At 41.4% G+C, this 15,654-nt stretch overlaps 1 protein-coding gene across 6 annotated transcripts in view; it reads left to right on the forward strand.

The window, feature by feature from the left end:
- ALDH18A1 (aldehyde dehydrogenase 18 family member A1) overlaps nucleotides 1-14,608 on the forward strand; it is a 62,751-nt gene extending 48,143 nt beyond the window's left edge. For 5 of the 6 annotated variants that reach the window (XM_043989489.1, XM_043989490.1, XM_043989491.1 and 2 more), the window contains 7 exons: nucleotides 1,291-1,511; nucleotides 5,353-5,490; nucleotides 7,518-7,713; nucleotides 7,803-7,924; nucleotides 9,529-9,715; nucleotides 11,069-11,164; nucleotides 13,597-14,608. In XM_043989489.1, the coding sequence (XP_043845424.1) occupies nucleotides 1,291-1,511; nucleotides 5,353-5,490; nucleotides 7,518-7,713; nucleotides 7,803-7,924; nucleotides 9,529-9,715; nucleotides 11,069-11,164; nucleotides 13,597-13,778 (1,142 nt within the window). In that variant the 3' untranslated portion in view covers nucleotides 13,779-14,608. Of the gene's footprint in view, nucleotides 1-1,290; nucleotides 1,512-5,352; nucleotides 5,491-7,517; nucleotides 7,714-7,802; nucleotides 7,925-9,528; nucleotides 9,716-11,068; nucleotides 11,165-13,596 lie in introns of those variants that run through there. The other variant, XM_043989494.1, reaches the window with a different exon arrangement.
- Nucleotides 14,609-15,654: the final 1,046 nt, after the last annotated feature.

Here is a 15,654-nt window from a genome sequence, read left to right on the forward strand (position 1 = left end):
TTGTCTTATTTTATAACTCCCCGCTCCCATCCTACTCCCCTGCCATTTATTCTATGCTCTAGCCAGGCCAGCCTCTGTCTCCTAATCATTCACCACTGAAGGTCAGACAGTGGGTGGACCTTACAAAGAGGCCGATTGAGGCTTAATGTCAAGAAAATTTTCGTAACCCTTGGAACTATGCAAACATGGGATGAGCTGCCTTGGGAGGGATGGTGGGTCTTCCCCCACCTCCACTGGAGGTCCTCAGAGAGAAGTCTGTCTGGTGTCTTGTCCAGGGGAATCTTGTTCACGTAGAGATCAACCTAGATGGTGTCTGTGGTTCCTTCCAGCACTTTTTTTTTTCTCCTTCTCCAGATTTGAATTCTGGTCCTTCTGACTCCAGGATCAGTGCCCTATCCCCTGTACCACCTAGCTGTCCCACCATGTTCTTTCCATGCTCTTCCCTATGTCTTGGCTATTGTCCTCTCCCTTCCTAACTCTAAAAGCCTAAGTCAGTGATGAGGTCAAGCCAGTTCATCCACGAAGGCTTCTGTGATACTCAGTGTTTGTACGGACTGCAATGCCCCTTGACCTCCTGCGTGTTCGATTTTGCCTCTCCAACACACTGGCTGTGCACTGCAGGAGCTCTCCATATGTCTTATTGCCCCACGAGTCTGAAAGCTCCCGAGGTCAGGAAATGCATCTTAACCAGATTTTACAGTACTTCAATACATGTTCTTCCCCCAGCAACAATCTTAATATCTATTTCTTAAACTGAAGCATGTTCTTAAGTCTGTCCCTTTCTAGAAATACTAAATTACTGGAAAAATTGAATAGGTTTGAATTCTAGGTTGTATTGCTGCATGACTGAATTAATTCATCAAAAACTGTCATAGAATGGCTGAGATTTTGATGTTTTGGTTGTTTTTGTCTGGTGGCTGCTGAGATGCAAGGAAAAATAGGTTTCTGATGAATCCCAAGATCGAATGGAATACTGAGTGAGGCTGATAAATGCCTTGGGTACTTCCAGTATATCCCTATGATAGCAAAAAGGCAAAACAAGCAAAGGCAAAAGAGTGAAAGACTGCTTTTTGGTGAACATTCCCACCTACTTCTTGCCTTGGCGCAATACTAAAATCATGCAGAGAAACAAAATTGACTTAGGTATAAAACTTTAATTAAATCGTAGAGCTATAAATTGTCATATTCCATAATTAACTTACAACATTTTAGTTTGTGGTTGGAGATACTCTACCTAAAAACTTGCCAAGTTATTAGTAACCCTTCATACCTACTCTTCTCTTATTCCAGGGAGACTAGCAAGCCCTCTGCTGAAACGATTGAGCTTGTCCACATCTAAATTAAATAGTTTGGCCATTGGATTACGTCAGATTGCTGCTTCCTCCCAGGACAGTGTTGGGCGTGTCTTGCGCCGGACAAGAATTGCAAAAGATCTGGAATTGGAGCAAGTTACTGTCCCAATTGGAGTGCTTTTGGTGATTTTTGAATCCCGCCCTGACTGTCTGCCCCAGGTATGTAGCAGTGATTCCCTGTTTGCCAGGATTAGGCATTGATTTCCTCAGAAGAGGCTTTTCCAGATGTCATTCTCAGATCTTCCTTAGTCACTTTGATCAGTATTCCCATTATGTTTCTCTAATTCTGACTTGGTATCTGTCGCATGTACTAAATGACAGAGGTAGAATAGAAGTGGTCACCTGAGGTCACACAGTCAGACACAAAATATTGTTTTGCTATGCATTGTTGTCCTTTACTTTCCTGACCCATTTAATCTTTAGTATTTAACTGCCCCTGATTTTTAGACCTGGTGTTGCCCTTGTTAACAAAGGAACCTTTTTAAGTAACAAACAATGCTTGACTAGGCACAGAATTTATATTTAAAAGAACTTCAGTAATTAATTTTTAAAAATGGAATATGGGCTTACTTGAGTGGATTTCAGTAGTGCTTGTGTAATCCTTAGAGTAGAGACATTTACTCCAGGAAGGGCCAAATCATTGGAAGGCATGTTCTGCTTCTGTTAGCTGAGGCCCTCCAGGGAAAGCCTGTCTATAGCACAGCCTACCAGACTGTGTAAGTGTCCCAGCCACAAGATAGAGGAAGTATTATTACGAGGACATAGAAAGACAACCACAGTACTCCAACATCTCACAGAGTCCCACAGCTGACATGCCTACTGGTACTTCATAGAATTTCTGAGAGTAAAAGGACATCAGAGACCATCTGGTCTAACTGTAGCATCTTACCAAAATCCTTTCAAAGTCTTCTTAATGAGTGACCATCCAGTTAACTACTGCTCAAGACTGCCACTGAGGAGGAGCCCATTACCACCCTAGCCTACCTGAGCTACCATAGGAGAGTTTGAATGGTTAGAAAGTTGGGCCCGACATCATGCCCAAATCTGCCCCTGCAACTAGAACTCATTGTTCTTAGGGATCAGGTAGAATAAATCTGATTCCATTTCTGTATGACATCCTGCCCTTCAGGTGGGAAGATTAGTGTCAAGTCTGCCTCTCTCTGCCCCCCAAATATTTCTTGTCCAGGTTCTAGTTCCTTTACTTAGCCAAGATTTTCTGCAGCCAGTCTATGTCCTTCTTAAAATGTGGAGCTCAGAACTGAACCTAGTTTTCCAGATGTGGTTCGATGAAAGTAGAGTATTCGAGACCTGCCATTTCCTTTGTTTTTGTTACTCTTCCTCTCAACGAGGTCTAGGATAGCTTTAGGGTTTTTGCCATTTCTCATTAAAATTCTCACATCTTTTCCATGGTTTTTGTTTGTGTAGCCATACCTTCCTGTCTTGTACTTGTGAAGCTGATTTTTTAATCTAAGCATATGATTTTACCTTTGGTTTTATTAGATGTGGTCCATTTTTCTAACTTGCCAAGTTAGTTTGGGATCTTCAGCCATCCAGTACTTTAGCTCTCCCTCCCAGTTTTATATAATGTGCAACCAACCTTAGTTTTTTGGATTTATTATGGATTTTCCCCCAAAAAAGTTGATGATAAAAATGTCGATGACACAGGGCCAAGCATAAATCCCCTGAGGCCCTCCACTAAAGACCAGTCCTCCAAATTGACATCGATCCATTAATGATTAGTCTTAGATATGATCATCTGGCTAGTTCTACATCCTTATTGCCTTCTAGCCCAGATCTCTCCATGTTAAAGAGATAGCATGAGAGCTTTCATCAAATGCTTTCATAAGCACTAAATATTCTGCTTTTACAGCATTCCTTGATTTACCAGACTGGTTATTGTCAAAAAAGGAAATGAGGAGAATGTGGTATAAACAGCTTTGACGAAGCCATCCTCTCTTTTAGTGATTATTTCCCTTTTATCTGTTCACAAACCATTCTTTTACTGTTGTACACTAAAATGTTGCCAGGAAGAGAAATCAAACTCACCGAGCTCTGCTTTACAGATTTCACTCACTTCCCTTTTTAAAGATTGAGGTATTTCCCCTTCTAGTCCTTTGGCAGCTCTTCTATTCTCCCAAGATCTTGAAAAGGTCACCAATAGTGGCTCAGCAACTGTATCTGTTATTCCTTTTAGTACCCTGAGAAGGCACTCATTTGGGTCTGGGAATTCATATTCATCAAAGACAATTCTGTTCTCTTACGAGTTCCTCAAATATCTTGAGTTTCCATTTCTGATTTTGTTTTGTTTTTTAAATAAAATTTTATTGAATTTTTTAAACATCACCAAAAATTCCCTCAGAATTTCCCTTCCTGCTCCCTCCCAGAGCCATGCAATATACCAAAAAATGCTTTAACAAAAAAAGAAAGAAGGGAGGGAGAGAGGGAGGAAGGAAGGAAGGAAGGAAGGAAGGAAGGAAGGAAGGAAGGAAGGAAGGAAGGAAGGAAGGAAGGAAGGAAGGAAGGAAGGAAGGAAAGAAAGAAATGGTCTTCTCATCTCCTTTGGACTCATGCATGAGAGGCAGCTACGTGGCACAGTGGATAGCACACTGACCCTGGAGTCAAGAGGTCCTGAGTTCAAATCTCACCTCAGACCCTGGGCAACTCACTTAACCCCAAGTGCCTTAAACATCCACCTCCAGTCATCCTGTTGTATGTCTTGCCACTGGATTCAGATGGTTTTAGAGTAGAGAATGAGGTTGGCGACTTTGCACAGCCTTCCCTCACTTAAATCTAATTCATTGCAAGTCGTGACATCACACCCAATGTCCTCTGAGAACAAAGTACAAATAACAACAGCCTATTCTTTTTTTTTAGTGAGGCAATTGGGGTTAAGTGACTTGCCCAGGGTCACACAGCTAGTAAGTGTTAAATGTCTGAGGCCGGATTTGAACTCAGGTACTCCTGAATCCAGGGCCCATGCCTCAGGTCAGATTTGAACTCAGGTCCTCCTGACTTCAGGGCCACTGCGCCACCTAGCTGCCCCTGCAACAACAGCCTATTCTACGTAATTTTGCAACTTTCGTTTTTTTGTGTGTGGTCCTTTCTGCTTACATTGTAGTCATTGGGTGGGTGTCGGGGTGGGGTGGTGTTTGTGTATTGTCTTTCACTTTCTTTTCCCTTGGGGAAGGCTCTGTTTATCCTTGCATCTATCATATACTCGTTAGAGTCTTTAAATTGTTGCAGTGGAATCCACTCTTCTACCTCCTCCTAGAAAGGATCCTCTGCCTTCTGCTAGTTGGAGTCCTGTCTGTGGATGAAAGGTCGCAGGTCCTAAATTTCTCCTTGGGTCACTGCATAGTCTGTTAAGTATCCAGGCTCTTTTCTACCCAGATAACCAATTACTTTATAGAAATTGTAGGAATTCTCTGTGAATCATTTAGAGTGTTTTTTGGCAAAGTCCTTGTCCTTACACTGAGAGCTTCCACAAGTGACTCTTCATCTTGAGGTGTTCATAAAGCCACCAGCTCCGGATGTGTTGGACACCTTTACAAATACACCGTTTCTTCTTGAATATGCCATTTCTGCCATATGATTATGACCAGTGTCATTAAAACATTAAGCAGAATGGTGAAACCTTAAGTCTAGCCTTGGGAATCTTTCTGTTCCCTCAAGTGTGGGCTAAAGTGTCCCTCACCCAAGAAATGATACTCTAGCTATCCAGGGACTGGGAAGTACCCTCCTCTCTTCTCTACTTATTCATACTAAACTGTGGCAGATTATCTAAGATTCCCAGAAACACGTATCTGGGTGGCACTGCCCACTCCCCCATCATCTGCCTCAGGATGTGACCTCTGATGGTTGTCCTCCCAGCTCTCCAAGGCATGGTGCTAGGAAGGTTACTGTTTATCCAAAGGAGGACCTTTGAGAATTCTTGTTTCAACTTAGCTGGATAATAGTGAGCTACCACTTTTGTCCCCTCTCTCTCACCTTTGATCTTTAGGTGGCTGCCTTGGCTATTGCAAGTGGCAACGGCTTGCTTCTGAAAGGAGGGAAAGAGGCAGCGCACAGCAACCGAATCCTGCATCACCTGACTCAGGAGGCGCTCTCCCTCCATGGCATCAGGGATGCAGTACAGCTGGTAGGTTTGTAATGGTGAATTAAGGAACAGCTGAAAGAAAATCTTGGGCCTGTTGGAGATGCATGGGAAGGGAGGAATGCAAGGGATGGTTAGGCATGCGTTAGCCAGGCTTTATTTCTTTAAACCCAACTTGACATAGTGATTCAGTAGATGGGGGACTTGGATAAATATAGCTTAAAAATAGCACATGTCATGCTAAAAAAAATGTCAATAACTAGCATTTAAAAGCACTTTAAGGTTTTGCAAAACTCAGTACAAACTTTATCTCATTTGATCCTCACAGCAAACCCGCAAGGTAGACACTATTCCCTTTTAAAGATGAGAAAATTCAGGCTGAGTTAGAGAAGTTGTGACTTGCCGAGTCATAGAACAAGCCGGCAAAGCATCTGAGGGGGAGCTCGAGCTCTGGTCTTCCTGAGTCCGTGTCCAGTGCCCTCGTACTGGGCTGCTGCTAGGAGAGTGCTATAGGCAGCGCATGCAGTGATAAAAGAAGGGGGTGATTAGAGAACTGGGCTGACCCAGGAAGGTCTGTGGAGGGTGGGGGGCTCAAGCAGCTCCTTACTGGGGTGGGAGGATGGTTGTTGGAGGGGCTAGGGCTGTCACCGGGGGCTTGGCCTCCTGGGAAAGGAAGGGAGGCAGGGGCAAGAGTAGATGCAGTGCTCCCTAGACTTGGGATCACCAGCCCCAGTGCAGACGCCTTTCCCCATTGCCTACTAATGCCAGTACTCCAGGACTAGTGATTGAACCTGCTCTCAGTTTCCTCATCATTTAAGTGGGAATAATAATGTCAGCATGGTCCTAGACCTGGGTTTGAATCTTGGAGGCTATTTTTGTAGCCTTGGGTCTATTTCTCAGCTGTGCAGGGATGGGGTTAGGCTAAGCGATCTCTAAGCTCCCTCCAAGCCCTGAATTTCTTAGCCTTTTTATGTCCTGGACCTGGACCCCTTTGGCAGGGTCTCTCTCTCAGAATAATGTTTTGAAATATATAAAATAATTAAAAACAAAATGAAGTCAATTATATTGAATTACGGTTACCAGAATGTGCCAAAACACCAAGTTCTAGGCTATAGGTAAAGACTGCTGCTTTATGCTCAGAATCTTACTCTAGGACTTACCACGAGCTGTGTGCCCATGGTGCTGAAAGCCCTGCCCAGTTGGGCTCCTCTCTCCCCAGTCCTGCAGGTTTATTTCATGGTCTTCCTCCTCTCCCAGCCTTCTTCTTTGCACTGGCCTTCTCCCTGTTCCATCCCCCACCGAGGAGCCCCGTGTCTGGGTCTTAGACTCCTGAAATTCCTTGAGAGCCCGGCCAAGGGGCCACCGTGGACAGGAGGCCTTGCTGCGGCCCCCAGGGATTTGGGTACTTTCTCCCTGAAATGGCTTGTATAGACATTATCTGCTCAATTGTGCACCTCTTTTGTCACCACCACCAGCAGTCCAATAAACTGGAAGCCCTTGAGGGCAGGCACTGTTCCATCTCCGATGTTTGTGTTCCCAGTTACAGCCACCGTGCTTTGTGCACATCACTGCCCAAAAGCAGGAGAATTTGGAGGAGAGGCGAATTCATGGAAAATGCCGTTGGTGGTGTGGGAATGGAGTTTAGGAGAGAAATCTGAGTCATTTACATAGAGATGATTGATCTGTGGGTGCCAGTGAGATCACTGAGGAAAGCGTATCCAACGAGTGAGGCTGGGATAAGCTATGGGGATGTCTGTGCTTAGTGGTGGGAGGCGGGAAATGATTTGGGAAGGGGGACTGAGAAGGAATGGTCTGATCAGGAGGAGGGAGACTAAATGAGCATTGCCATGGAAGCCACGGGAGGGGGGAGGGGGAACCGGCTGATATCTCTGCATCTCCCCTCCCCTCCCCCCCTACAGTTAGCTATTCTGTTTCTGCGAAGGTTTTAGACTCCTAACAATCAAGGGCTATCATCTCCTTTGAAGTGCCTGGCTCAGTAGCTACTCCAGTTGTATTTGGTGAACAGGGTGTGCAGAGAGAACTGACCAGGGGTCCTTCCCTGGTCCTCACAGGTGAATACTCGAGAAGATGTTGAGGACCTTTGCCGGCTGGATAAGCTGATTGACCTGATCATTCCACGTGGCTCCTCTCAACTGGTCAGAGACATTCAGAAAGCTGCCAAAGGAATACCAGTGATGGGCCACAGCGAAGGAATCTGCCACATGTATGTAGACGCAGAGGCGAGTGTTGATAAGGTCACCAGACTAGGTAAGATGGTGGCATCAGACTTCATTTTCATGAGAATTTTTTTCCTCTCTTAGTACTCTCAATTTCAACGCCTCTCCTTTCCCTTTCAGTGAGAGACTCTAAGTGTGAATATCCAGCTGCTTGTAACGCACTGGAAACTCTGCTTATCCATCGAGATCTGCTGAGAACGCCATTGTTTGACCAGATCATTGACATGCTGAGGGTAGAGCAGGTGAGATCATCAGTATGACTTTGGGCTGTCATAAGCATGGAATGGCTATCGGTGGCCATTGTTAGGCAGAAGATCACTGGGATTGCTTTTCCTGTTACCCAGAGTGCATCAGGTACTTTGTTTTACCGTGTAAATCAGGGGAGCAGTGGAGATTATCTTTACCCTTAGGTTTAAGCCTCTTCCCTTCTAGTCTATTGCTGGAAAAGAAAGAACCAGTCAGGACATCCAAGTTGGGTATTATGGAGAGGCATAAAGGGTGGTATCTTATCTGTTGCCTTCCTTTATTCTATATCAGCCATGCAAAATAACATGGGCCCAGAAGAAAGAAACCTCTAAAGTGTGTGTGTTTGTATTTGTATTTCGGTTCATGCATGCATACATACATAGATCCTCCAGTATAACCAATCAGTCAGTAAACAGTGATTAGCATTCATTATGCTCCAGGCTCTGGTGTTAGCTCACAGTTCTCGAAGTCTGAATGCATTGCATTGCTTGAATATTTATAGAAATCTCAAATAGACCAGACAAAAATAAGAGGGTATTTTACCATAGTGGTTTTAATCCAGGTTTTCCCATACCTGTGATGTCTCTAGTTATCTCAGGAGTCATCACAGTCAGTGTATTTGTTTTATAAATCAACACCATATTGTAAAAGAAAACAGTTTTGAAAGGTTTAATAATCGATCAATTCAGTGACCAGCTGTATCTCCAGAGGACTTAGGATGAGTACGTTGCTCACCTCTTAACAGAAAAGTGATGGGCAAAAAATGCAGAAAGAAACATGTTTTTGGATATGGCCACCATGGGATTTTTTTTCCACTATATTTGTTACAAAATTTTTTCTTTCAGTTTTTAATTAGGACATAGTTAGTGTGGGGAAGAGGCATTAGCAATATTGATGCCACCCAAAAAAGTGGCCTGTTGAAACATACATACATATGTGCATATTCTGTACATTAAACATGTACAGAAGAGAACTGAGGGTGGTTCAGAAGGAAGCACAGATGAGCAGGACAGTTTCGAAAGTATACTTTTTAAAAAATAGTATGAAATAGATTTCTAATTTCATATAAAGTTTTCCTATTGTTATGAATATGAAAATGTTCTTTTTTCACATTAAGTTCAAAATTTAAAGGATAATTGAGGGAAAAAACAATATTAGGGAAGAATTATACTTTTTACCTAAGTATTCATTTAGCCAAAAATCTATTCAATTAGAAGAATTTGTTACAATGAGGTCACATCCATTAATAAGTGCCTTGTATAGAGTGGGCATTTAATATTTATTGACATCTACCCCAATCGTAGATCTTTAACGTAATGATTATTCTTCTTCCTGGTCTCTTAGAACTTGTTGCTTTAGGAGAAAAGAACTTAGTCTTTGGCCTGTCGGCACATCCTAAAAGACTGGAAGTTAGCTCTAATATGAAGATAGGTATATGTTTCAGTGGACTAGTCACACGAATGGAGACTTTCATGCTGTGATTTGACCAGCTAACTTAAGGGAAAGGGCCTTGGGACAGCTTCCATTTAGACCTAAGTGAGAAAATGGGGGCTTTCCTTTGTTTTTTTGTTTGTTACGCTCTGTATTTTCTTTTGTTTAGGTGAAAATTCATGCAGGTCCCAAGTTTGCTTCCTATTTGACTTTCAGCCCTTCTGAGGTTAAGTCTCTTCGAACAGAGTATGGAGACCTGGAATGTTGTATAGAAGTGGTGGACAGTGTACAAGATGCCATTGACCATATCCACAAATATGGCAGCTCCCACACAGATGTCATTGTTACAGAGAATGGTCAGTATGAGGTCGAGGAAAAGGGGACAAAGGGTCAACGCTGTAGCTTCTAGTAATTTTACTTGATCGCAGCTGGTTCCTTCCTATCCTTATCCCTTCTTGGCTGTCATGAGAGGTTCCAGTGGTTGTGCCAGTAAATGATATGCCTTTCTATTTATAGTTAACAAACTATTAGGTGATAAATAGAAAATACTTTGAAAATTTTAACTTTTCATATGAGACCATGTAAATATCATATAGTTATCATTATTGAAACATCTTTGTTCTCAAAGACACTTGAAGTCTCAGTTCTAATTCTCTCATATGCCCCCTGTTTTGTCCTCTGTATGTCATTTTCCAGATTTAAAGTAGTATTGATGATACTATACAGAGAATGGTGTGGTAGGCAGAGTACCAGGCTCTGATTAATAAACAAGGACCTGGGTTCAAGTCCCATCTCTTAACACATACAGACTCTAGGACCATGGGCAGTAGACTTACTTAGTCTCTCAATGCCCCCAAGCCACTTTCCACAACTATGCATTTCAGAGCAGGTGCCTTTCTGCATTATTCAATGGGGTTTCCTCATTAAGATTAGCCTTTCTAGGGGGCATCTAGGTGGTGCAGTGGATAAAGCACCAACCCTGAATTCAGGAGGACCTGAGTTCAAATCCGGCATCAGACACTTGACACTTGCTAGCTGTGTGACCCTGGGCAAGTCACTTAACCCCATTGCCCTGCCAAAAAAAAAAAATAAGATTAGCCTTTCTAGATGAGTAAAGGCATAGGTAAGACTCCTCCTTCCCCAACCTACCAAAAGAAAAAAGAATAGCCCAGCCACTCCAAAACATGGTGTACATCTTGTCAGAAGAAGTGTTGGTGGAGACTCAGAGGGGTGGTCCCGGCAGACCTGTATACAATTAGCTTTCTCTTCCTGTGGAGTACTTTGTGCTCCTATCCCACTGGCTTATCCTCCCCATTGGTGTCGGCCTTCCTTCTTACAGTAAAAGTGCCAAAACAGATTCAGCTGTCTCTTCACAAGGCTAGTACAACTTTGTCATCAAGAGGTCTGAGGCCTGGCTACCCCTGGGAAGAATCGAGTTTGTTTGCTGAGGTGTACCTGGGAATGATTGTCTAGCCCTCCATGAGGCCCATACGAGGCCTGAGAAATGCTACTATCACTATACTTCAGCAAAGCTAGTTTTTCTTAGCTCTTACATATTCTGTGATACCTGTAGGCCCCCAGAACTCACTAGGGGGGCATGTGTTCACTCTGCTTTGGGTCAGTTGTCCTTAAGCCTGAATTGGCTGTTGTGCTGAATTGTATGATCTTGTGGTGAACCCAGTCTTGACCAATTCTTCTTTCTCCCACAGAGAAAACAGCAGAGTTCTTCCTTCAGCATGTGGACAGCGCTTGTGTGTTCTGGAATGCTAGCACCCGCTTCTCAGATGGCTACCGCTTTGGGCTAGGTAGGAAAACTATTTTTAGTTAGTAGAACATAATCACAGTTTCATGATTACAAATCACTGTTTGGCAATGTACTGGTAGAGAAGGGAGGATGTGCACCTGCTGGTGGAAGAGGTCTCTTAAAGCTATATGATCAACTAACCCACTAGCAAAGGATCACTGAGTAGAGTGAGAAAATGGAAAGAGAAGAGTGGTAAAAGAGAGATTAAAAGGTTGCTGCTTCTACTTGATATAGTATTTGACAGTCTAACATTTTGGGGGGGGTTGCAATTAGTCTACTCAGGAATAGACAGGGTAACTATAAAACCATAATAACAGCAACAAAGGGATGTTTTTGGCTGGGTTGAATTAACATTGTAAAAATGCAGCACCAGTCAAATTTGAGGAACTTCTCTATAAAACTAGATCAAATAATGAAATTTATAGGGAGAAACAAATGGGCATGGATATCATCAAAGGGTATGCTGGGGGAAAAGGCTGGTGAAAGGGGTCTTGTCCTTCCAAGCTTTAAGACAGCACAAAATACCAGGAACTGGTCAAAAATAGAGAACAAGAACCATGGAATAGAACATATGTGCCAAATTGCCAAGCAAATGTATTTTTTTTAAATAGCATTTGATAAATCTATAGAACATAAAACCCAGGGAAAGCCTGCATTATTTATCAGGTGCTTTTGGGAAAGTTGGTTGGCAGTTTAACAAAATGGATTTAGATGCGTACCTTAAACTACATAGCTCAGTGAATTACAGCAGGACAGTGGGCTTCATCTCAGCTGTGGAGGGGTGATGATTTTTGTTTTCTATTAAAACAGAATTATTTGGGGGCAGGATAGACATCTTTATTATTTATTTCATTAAAGTAAAAATTTTCTATACAAGTAATACAATTAAAAGAAAAATAACAGATTTGGGGGAAATACTTGTGGCAGTATGACAAACAAACAGGTAGCATGGCACGATGGGAGGCAAGCTGGTTGTGGAGGCAAGAAGACCTGGGTTCATAGACTGGCTTTATGACCCTTAAGCTCCTTAACACAGTAAAAGTTGTATGAGAAGGAGTTCCCTTACTGAAAGTTCCCTACACCAAAGAAATCACAGATATGGATACCTCCACCCCAAAATAAGAGATTAGAAACTTGACATCTAAAATACATCGAGGACCTTCTAAGAATTCCCAAAGATAACTCAGTCTACAATGGATAAATGGGCAAGGATATAAACAGAATATTCTTAAATTGTTAATAACAACTAGTCAAAAAGAAAAAAAAATGAAAATACCACCACACACAACAAATTGACAAAAATATTTAAAACCAGCAAAACTCAGTGCTAGTGGGATTGTAGAAAAACAGGTATACTCCTTTAACTGCTGGTGAAATTGCAAATTTGTATAATCCTTTTGGAAATCAATCTGGCAGCCCTTATTAAACATTTACAGAAGTATCTCCTTTTAAGCTATGTACCTTTCAGTCTAACAGTTTGGTTGTGAGGATGCCCATAATGTTATCAAAACAACAAAAAAGCACTTGCTGTATCAAGATTTTTAGTATTATTTGGTATTACCAAAAAAAAAAAAATCAACAGAAAAACCTGTTTCACAGTGGGGAAATGGTTAAATGAATTGAGGTACCTTAATGTCATAACATGCTGTCTGTCATACAGTTATAAGACCAGTAAGTATGAGAAATATAAAGATACTTGGAAAAAACTTACGAAATAATGCAAAATGAAAAAAGCAGAACCTAAGGAATAAATGCTCAATTACTGGCCACCACAGAAGAGGAAAAGGGAAGGGAAGAGAAGGAACAGAGAAGAATTATGGCAGCAATGGAGAGGGCACAGCTATTCTGTCCACTTAGACTTAAGTACAGGCATATCACTGAACTATATGGATGTTCACTTTAAGTTTTTAAGAAATTGTTTTTAAAAGGAAAAACAAAAAGGAGAGGGTTGTTAGGAATGCTGCTGTTCAGCGCTTGCAATAAGGTTTTGTTTTCTGAAGATTCAAGAATTTAGCATTTGGAGGGGAAAAAAAAGATGAAGAGAGAAGAAAGGATATTATATACACTATCCCACAGCCATAGTTCCTTCATTTGTGCAAAAGAGTGGAGTAAGATGTCTTCTTGTAGGTTAGGTTGTCATTATAATTTTGTAGCATTCAGTTTTAATTGTTGCTAGTGGTTGATCTTTCCATTTATGTTTTTGCACTCATTGTGTATACTGTTTTCCAGGTTCTTGTTACTTCACTTTACATCAGTGCATATAATTCTTCTAACACTTCTCTGTTTTCTTCATGTTCAACATTTCTTACAGCACAGTTATATTCCATTATATCCTTTGCTACCACAGAACGTAGAGCAGTTCACTGGTTCATGAAAGATAAGAAGGCCTGTTCATTAAGTGGTATTTTAATATAATTTTTTTTTTTTCTCCAGGAGCAGAAGTGGGAATCAGCACTTCTCGAATCCATGCCCGGGGACCAGTAGGACTTGAAGGATTACTCACTACTAAGTGGCTACTTAGGGGACAGGACCATGTTGTATCTGACTTTTCAGAGAATGGAACTTTAAAATATCTTCATGAAAACCTTCCTATCCCTCACAGAAACTCCAACTGAGAGCATGCAAGAGGACACAGGGAGTATATTCCAAGATCATTTCACTGTTAAAACTCTGGTGATGAGACAGGACTTTGTCTCCAATTCCTGGGTGATTTTTTGCTATTTTGAGGTACACCTGGAAGCTTTTGGGGTTGTTTTGGCCTGTGCAATAGAAGTCAAGATGTACCTGCTAATCCATGTACCCCAGTTTGCCAGTTTAGAAAGTACAGTTGCTGCAGATAGTCCCTTCTCCTCCCCAAATTCATTTCCTTTAAATAATGCAAATTAGTGCTGGTGATCCATAGAGAAGAAAATGGACAGTCGGTTTCCTTTTTTTTACCTTTTTATCACCTCAGTGAGGTAAAGACTCCTCTTGGACATTTTTTTCAGTACTGTAACCTGTTGTTCTTGATGTTTTTTTAAAAATTTCATTCCAGACATTATGATTTTACTAGAAAGAAGAAACATTTGGTACTCTTCAAAGACTTGTTTTCCTTCAGCATTTCATTGGAAAAATCAGATTAAAATTGACTGAATTATTGAGTTTGTGAAAAAAAAATTGTATTTATTTGTCAAATGAATGTTCCAGGCACTTGCTTACTTGCCTTTGACCAAGAAGACTCTGCGTTCGTTACAAGTGATTTTGGTAACTTGTAGAGCAACTATAAGTGGTACTATTTAGGATTAGCTAGCCCCACTACAGAGGAGGGAGGCAATTTTTGCACCAACTATGTTTGAGAATTTTATATGAATTGTTTATTATCCCTCCCATCCTCTGCTCTTCCCCAAAAGAAATAACTAAAGGAATATTTTAGTACTTTAATTTTTTCCCTTTTTCAGAAATAAAGTTCTTACCAAAAGAAGTCTGTGTGATGAAAGTTTTCTGTCTTGCCTTGTTAGTCTCTTTTTCCTTTTCATTCACTCACTGCCTTCTTGTACTCAACTTAAAGCAGGCTTTGAACTCTTCTCACAAATGTTTTTTAACCCAACTTGAAAACACATTGAACACTTGTATTATGGTCATATGGGAGCATTATTCATAAGGGCTACTATAAGGGACCCTACATTTTCATTTGAAATAAACTAGTCCACAAGTATTTTATAAAAGCCTGTTGTGCCATGGTCAAAACCTATTTTCTGGTTTTTTTGTTTTGTTTTGTTTTTTTTTTATTGGGCAGTGAGGGTTAAGTGACTTGCCACTTGCCCAAGGTCACACAGCTAGTAAGTGTCAAGTGTCAGGCTAGATTTGAACTCAGGTCTTCCTGACTCCAAGGCCAGTGCTCTATCCACTGCGCCACCTAGCTGCCCCCTCAAAGCCTATTTTCTAACCTTTATGAACATCCCAGAACCAAGTAAAGAGCTTCATAATTGGAAATTGTTAAATATTGAATGGTTGAGGTATCTTGGAGATAAGTGATTCTGATCAACATATCTCTTCATCAGGGCGATTTGTTAGGTGCTGAAAGGTCAAATTCAGTTTAGCAAATGAAAATAATGGACAGATATAGCAAACTGGAGAAAGCAAAGAGTTGTGAATCTTGAGAGAATCTTGGAAAGCAAAAAGAACTTTCTAATGACTTACAAAATGGATTGTTTGTTTTTCAGCAAGGAAGACTACTAAGAGGCAAGCTATGTTTTGTCCGAACTAAAAGTAAAAAGAGGATGTGGCTTAGTAGGTAGAAGGCTATCCTTGGAGGCATTAAGTTGTGGATTCAAGAGTTGCCTTTGGCATTTCAGCTTTTTGACTGTGGATTAGTTGTTTAATTCCTCAGCCTCAGTTTTCAAATCTCTAAGATTGATGTGATGATACTTGGATGGCACTACTTCACAGGCTTGTGAGGAAAACACTTTTTAACCGTAAGTTTCATTTTCAGGACGCATATCTCAAATGTAA

Source organism: Dromiciops gliroides, chromosome 2, assembly GCF_019393635.1.
Source record: "Dromiciops gliroides isolate mDroGli1 chromosome 2, mDroGli1.pri, whole genome shotgun sequence".
NCBI lineage: Eukaryota > Metazoa > Chordata > Mammalia > Microbiotheria > Microbiotheriidae > Dromiciops > Dromiciops gliroides.